The following is a 7,568-nucleotide window of genomic DNA, read 5'->3' as shown; positions in this document are numbered from 1 at the left end:
TAGGGTGCATTCTATTCCCTTGACACTGATACTAGTAGTAGCATCGAAAAGCTTGCGATTTTTTAAGTCCACAATTAAACCAAAACGTCGTAAAAAGTCGGCCCCAATAATCGCATTAGGCACATCAGCAACAGTAAATATCCACCTATACGTGCGTCGAAATCCAAAATCAACTGTTAAGGAAAGCTCCCCATAAGTAGATATAGTAGATTTGTTTACTGCTTGCAATACAAAGTCAGTTTTTCGGTGCAACTTGTCTGTTATTGATGGAGGTAACACGCTAACCTCCGCTCCAGTGTCAACTAAGAATCTAAGTCCTGAAGTACGATCAGAAATAAAAAATAGACGACTACCTTCACCAACGCCAGCAGCTGTCGCCGTCTCTAGTCGCTGGCTTGGTCGTTTCCCGCCTTCTGTGAGGAAAAAGAGCATGGTGAATTACATTTATGTGCCTTGTTACCATATCGATGATGATACCAGCATAAACCATCATTAGATGTAGCAGAGGGCGAGCGTTTTCGGCTTTCACGTTGTTTACTACGGCTTCTGCCTCTGACTTGTTTCGCCAAGAAAGAAACGAGGCTGGTCAGCTTACTAACTTCAGCTCTCAATTCTCGTAATTCGTCTGACGTTGCGCGTGCACCCGTATCCTTAATTGTCGTGGCAATAGTAGGTGGTGGTGGAGAAACTTCCAAAATTTTATCGGCCAACGCTGCCAGATCTGCAAGGTCCATATCCTCACGGGTGGACGCTAATATCAATTGAACATTAGTAGGCAATCTTTGCACAAACAACTGTTTCAGGATGGATGTCTCTAAATCACGCTCCCCCAGCAATTGGTACATCTTGCGTAGTAACTGACTAGGCTTGCGATCACCTAATTCTTCCGTTGTTAACAACTGATGAAGACGCTTTTGCTCCGACACGGATGTCCTTTTAACCAATTCCGATTTCAAATGGGTATATGGTCTTTGGTATGGAGGGCTTAGCAATAAATCTCGAACCTCCTGTGCGATATTAGGCGGCAAAGAAGCAATTATATACGAATACTTTGTTTCCTCAGCCGTAATTCCTCTGGTAACAAACTGAGCCTCCACTTGAGCAAACCAAATAAGTGGGTCATTCGGCCAAAATGGCGGCAATTTTAAACTTACAGCAGCCGCCACAGGTGGTGCCTCATCCATTCTAGCGGCCATTTTGATCGGTGTAGCTCTTACCGGGGAAGGTCTCGCCATAATTCAATTCACGTATCAAACAACGACAACTCAAAGTAATCTTGCAACAACGAAGTAATATATCCAATATAAATATTTAAATATTCCAAGCACTCTCGTTAGATCACGTCGGTGTCACCACTTTAGTGAGATCCAACTTACCCACTACACTGTGTTGTGAGAGCATGCATTGGGTCCAAATATCATTAGTAGCTTCTTATACTTGGCTCCGTAATTATATACACATAATATATTCCGATAATATAGTTTCTACTGTACATGTACAGAATACGCAAAGTTTCTTGAGTTAACAAACAACGGTAGTAAGTGAAACAAATACGTCCTGCTTGTTCGACGGTCGGTAGTTGAGAGAGAGACAAAGAATAAAAAAGGTTTGCATGCCATTCGTTACACCTGCTAACACATATGCAAATTGCCTCTACAAATCTCTTAAATTTTACTTTATACGTTCTTTGCAGAATTTTTAAGCCGTTGGCTGCCTTCTGTTTGTACTATATGTTTTTTTTATTATGAATAAATACCTGAATATAAGATGAGCAAATCATGTAGGGTTAGAGAGGATTACAATAATTATAGACGCAGCCGTATTCATAAAAGAAAGTTTGAACCTTTTCAGAACCTATTTATGAAAGAAATAGTCTATTAATAGTCTAAAGTTCGACTTCTTGAAGTCGCACTGTAAGTCGGGTTCCAGACGTCAGGATAGTATTATCATTGACAATACTAACTACTACTGTCTTGTGATAGAGTATTTTTTATTTTCGTTTTTTTTTAAATACTATGTTTTTGGGTTATGTAGGTATGGTAGTGTTGGCGGTTCAGTAAACAATGCAGAGACATTAAAATCCACTATGATGATGCCGTTAATCTAACTAGGTCCAAAGAACGTAAAAAAATTAACATTTTAAAAGTGACCTCAAAAGTTAAAACAACATTTAAAAATGACGTCATTTGAACGTTATTTTTTTACATTCAAACAACGTTAATCGCTAACGTTAAATTAATAGCCTGGGTGCATTTGTTTTTTGTTACTTGCAGTTGTGTTTTAATGATTAAAATTAGTAGAGGCTTACTTTAATAACTACTTCTCATAGTAGTTGATGAATCAAGTCGATACGATGACATCATCATGCCAGAATCCAATATGGCGTCCAATTTGGCGGAAAAAACAGGGTATTGCTAACTTCCCGCAAACCCCTCAAACCTCCAAAAGACATAGCAAACCCCACCGAACCAACATAAAAGTGATTGAATCATGTAGTGTACAACCCACTGGGTATATCCATGTAAAAAAAATATTAAATTTCTACTGTTAACTACTTATTTTTGGGGTAAAACATACTTTTTTGGTCAAAAATGATTGCTAAACCCTGCAAACCTCCAAAAAAATATGGCAAACCCCACCGAACCAACATAATATAAGTGATTGAATCATGTAGTTTACGACCCACTGGGTATATCCATGTAAAAAAAAAATTAAATTTATACTGTTAACTACTTATTTTTGGGGTAAAACATCATTTTTTGGTAAAAAATGATTGCTAATTTTTAACCAAAAAATGATGTTTTATCCCAAAATAAGTAGTTAACAGTAAAAATTTAATATTTTATATACCCAGTGGGTCGTACACTCCATGATTCAATCACTTTTATGTTGGTTCGGTGGGATTTGCTATGTTTTTTTGGAGGTTTGCGGGTTTTTTAGCAATACCCTGTTTTTCCCGCCAAATTTGACGCCATATTGGATTCAGGCATGATTGTGTCATCGTATCGACTCGATTTATCAACTACTATGAGAAGTAGTTATTAAAGTAAGCCTCTAATAATTTGAATCATTAAAACACAACTGCAAGTAACAAAAACTGTTAATTGATTTTCCCTATCCCCTATTATAGGCCTATAGGTATTTGTGTGTGTTAATAGGAATTTGTGTGCGTTATATAGGCCAACATTTAAAAGTGCCGTAAAAAATTTTCCCCAAGACCCTGGGATGGGGATTTTTTTCCTGACATTCTATATGGTATATACTCTATCAGAAAAACTAAAAAAAAATTTTCCTATACTTTTTTCCCGCAAATGTGTATATTAACTGTTCTGCACCCAGGCTATAACAACGTTTAAAGAACGTCAACAAAATACCTATTTTAAACGTTAACACTAACTTTCTACGAACATTTAAAAATGACGTCGTTTGAACGTTTTATAAAACCTTCGATTAACGTTGGCAATAACATTCAATGAACGTTTTAATAGCATTTTGCTATAAAAGCTAATCCTACTGTACATAAGGCAGCCCACTGTCCATATCTATGTTCTATACTGCCCTCTGCAATTAGAAACCCAATATTTAAAATTGTTTTTTTTTTTTGTATTTGATGAAAACAATACTGTATTTGATTGATTTGATATTTTACTGTATGTGGCCCCCACCCTTTTTTTTTATATAGAAAATCTATTGTTAACAATGGTTTTAGAATTCAGGTTGCCAGGATCTTTATTTTATTTATTCTTTCCTTAGCACTATTTTGTCTGTCAATTATCTTGAGATTATTGTCATCTAGCTACGTAAATTTTTAATAAATAAATAAATGACTGTACTATATTTGTAAAAGTGATTCTGGATAAAAAGATATTCTGGATAAAAGTCTGTTTGTTGGCAATTCAACGACAATATTCTCTAGCTGTAGCACTAGTTGGTGAGTCAAAGCGGAGTTGTGACGGCAGCAGGGTTGAAAAAGTCTGTTTGTTGGCAACTCAACGACAATATCCTCTAGCTGTAGCACTAGTGGTGAGTCAAAGCGGAGTTGTGACGGCAGCAGGGTTGAAAAAGTCTGTTTGTTGGCAACTCAACGACAATATTCTCTAGCTGTAGCACTAGTTGGTGAGTCAAAGCGGAGTTGTGACGGCAGCAGGGTTGAAAAAGTCTATTTATGAGCAACTCACGACAATAGCCTTCAGCATTTTAGTTAGTTGGTGAGTCAAAGAGGAGGTAGCAAAGAAGAAGTCTGTTTATTGGCAACTCAGACAACAGCCTCTAGCATTTTAGTTAGTTGGTGAGTCAAGTAGAGTTGTAATAGATAGCAAGAGAAAGTCTGTTGATTGGCAACTCAGACAATAGCCTCTAACATTTTAGTTAGTTGGTGAGTCAAGTAGAGTTGAGAATTTTGAACCATTGTGAACATTTGTGACAATTTATGAGAATTTTTGAAATGTATGAATTGAAGAAAGCAATATTTATCTTGATAAGAATATACAAGCAATAAACATTGAGAGAACACATTTTTTACAGTTTAACTTACCTCATGATTTAAATTGAGAAACAGAAATAAAAACTTAGTTATACTTGAATATTATTGTATGATAAATTATTTATGTAAATACATATTAAATAAATTGCTACTACTGTATTACCAACATGACGGGCAAGATAATGAAGCAGATAATGAAGCTGCAGGGTGGTGGTGGTGAAAATAAACCTAGAAAGAAAGGTCGTTTTATAAAAAGTAACTTGCATAACATTAATGAACAAACTGAAGAAAAGAAAATGAACTTCACAAATGAGAAGACAACTGTAGTTACAGATTTAGAGAACTTGCAGGTAAACAATGTGTATCTAATGCTCTTTTAGCTATACTTTACTGCAAAATAAAAAATGGAAATGAATTCCAAACTTGAATTGTATTACTTTATACAAAAAGATTCATCAATGAATGAAGAATTGTTAATGATGTCAGAACTACCAAAAGAACTTCATATTCTAAATAACTCATTTGAAATGATTTACAGTGATGGACTTTATGGCACATTAGAAGGAAGTGATGAAGATGCATTGTTGTATGGAGCAAAGTCATTGCGACAAGCCTTAGAATATAAAACATGCATAATAAATCATGACTTTTTATGGAAGTACTTTTGCTATAATTAAACGTCCTACTGGGTACTTTATATTTGACTCGCATTCAAGAAATAATGAAGGAGTGCTTACAGAAAATGGACGTAGTGTGTTGCTGTACTTTTCATCTTGGCAAGGTATTCATAAACACTGTTTAAACTTTAGCAAAATCAATGAATTGCCCCTTACATTCCACTCAGTTTGAATTAACAGGGATGATTGTATCTACAAACAGCAACAAAGATGAAAATGATGTACATGCATCACACGCAACAAACAACTCTGAACAAAACACAGGTGTTGACAATTTATTTGATGATATTGTCATTGATATTGAAAGCCATATTGACGAAAATGAATCATGTGAGGCTAACAAAGATTCAAATGCACATACATTAAATGAGACTGAAATTATATGTGATGATATTAGTGATATTGAAAGCCATATTGACGAAAAGGAATCATGTGAGGCTAACAAAAGTTCAAATGCACATACATTAAATGAGACTAAAATTATATGTGATGATATTAGTGTTATTGAAAGCCATGTTGATGAAAGTGAATCATTTGAAGCTAACAACGGTTGAAATGCTCCTACATTAGATGAGAATGAAATTATATACGTTTCAACTGAAGTAATAACAGAGAGAACTGATAAGTATTTTAAATACCTACCATTACAAGTAAATTCTAAAGAATTGTTGTGTCATAAATTAGGTATTGATTATAAAGGTTCAAATTATGATACACCATTTGAATATAACAATGAATATAAAAATATTATAAAACCTACTGCTACTAAGAAAATAACTGGTGATGGAAATTGTTTCTACAGGACAATTGCATATTTAATTAGTGGGACTGAAAGAAATCATTCCATGTTCAGAAAAGCAAATGTAAAACACATGTTGTAAACTGATGATCGGTTCAAATGTACATTGGACACAGAGAAATATAAAAGTGTAAAGCAGTATGTAGTTACGAATAAAATAATGAATTCTGGTACATGGGCTTGTGACACTGATATAATTTCAATGGCAGGCATGACTCATCTGGCCACAATGCAGAGTTTGGCCTGTATTCATTAATGGATACTACAACAGACATTATCCTGTGTTCAAAAACAGTTGCTGTGGGAGAACACAATGTCAAGAACTCCTATTGGCTTGAAAACGAAGGGCTAATTAGATGCATTGATGAGCTAAAGGTTGGACTTGTTGTGTCTGTAAAATGGTTGGATAAATAGTTGATCTTTCTTTATGCCTTTTCAGGATCAAAAAATTGCTATTGATACACTTGTGACTGACAGGCATGCAACGATTGCAAAAACAATGCGAGAACAACACCCGAATATATGACATCTGGCATATGGCCAAAAGTTTAGGAAGAAAGTTAAAGATTTGCCAGGAGCTGCGACAATGGCAAAAGGCGATTCATTCAAATAATTTTTGGTGGTCAACAGAAACGTGTGAAGGTAGCTGCACACAGTTCAAGGTAATTGAGGGAGAGACAGTTTTAATAACATTGATCAAAGTTAATGTGCACATGTTGTCACAGCTTAATTTCTTATTAAATTTATTTTATGGTTTGGTGGATGTACATTCTCAATCACATAGTGGACAAACATAAGTGGGTGTGTTTTAAGGAATTCCACAAATGTGACCATGAGGCACTTGAACCTAGAACCACCAAGCCATGGCTTCAGGCAGGAAGTGAAGCACATCAAGCATTGCAAGCAGTAAACATGTAAGTTTATAGTAATTAGAATTACATAATATAATTGGTGTAATAATCAATAACATGTGTTCTGTTTTTGTACAATATACTAAGCAAAAATTATATAACGTTTAAATTTTCAGGCTGTTCAGTTTCGCCATACAGGAAATCTTGGAAGTCTTCCATAATATGCTACTGAAGTATATGCCAAAGCGAAGTCACTTCAGCCACAAGTGTATAGTGGCAAGAGGCTGTTTAGCAGTATTAGAACATAACTTGCATACTTGCAGAGATGCTGAAATAGACCACAAGTATTCGGTCGAATGGTCAAAGTGTTCAAAGAGATATGTGGCGAAACGTGTCAGGAAGCCAAAAGATTATGTGTTCAGGACCAATTTAATGAAGGGCGTATTTGAACAAGCTATTCAAGGTTAATAGTCTTCAATATTTCTACAATATATGGTGATAATATAAGCAGTTTATGCACTGTAGCACAGTATTACTATTAGGATACAGTAATGATGATTTTTTTTTATTCACATTGTGTTTTAAATATAGGTATCAAGAGTAGATCTTCATTTGTTCATCTTGACACGACTAGAGCAAGAGAGGAGCACAAGTTGAAAAAAGAGGACCAAATCCAACAACTGAAGAAGCCATAGCAAGCCAACTAGAATTAAATAATCAAGTTGCCAAGTGCACCTGAGATACTGTAGAACTATAAA

The 7,568-nt window shown here is 35.2% G+C and overlaps 1 protein-coding gene across 1 annotated transcript; it reads right to left on the bottom strand.

The window, feature by feature from the left end:
- Positions 1–215: 215 nt before the first annotated feature.
- LOC144854437 (uncharacterized) lies at positions 216–1,214 on the bottom strand. Its single transcript, XM_078712395.1, has one exon. The coding sequence runs from the start codon at positions 1,194–1,196 to the stop codon at positions 384–386; it is 813 nt and encodes a 270-aa protein (XP_078568521.1). The 5' UTR covers positions 1,197–1,214; the 3' UTR covers positions 216–383.
- Between the last annotated feature and the right edge of the window lie 6,354 nt (positions 1,215–7,568).

The sequence above is a fragment of the Antedon bifida genome, chromosome 10 (genome assembly GCF_963402885.1).
Source record: "Antedon bifida chromosome 10, ecAntBifi1.1, whole genome shotgun sequence".
NCBI classification, from domain to species: domain Eukaryota; kingdom Metazoa; phylum Echinodermata; class Crinoidea; order Comatulida; family Antedonidae; genus Antedon; species Antedon bifida.
This window is presented reverse-complemented; position numbering and strand designations above follow the sequence as displayed.

Excerpts from the sequence above, each read along its gene's own strand:
- LOC144854437 (XM_078712395.1), bottom strand. The coding sequence starts at position 1,196 with ATGGCCGCTAGAATGGATGAGGCACCACCTGTGGCGGCTGCTGTAAGT.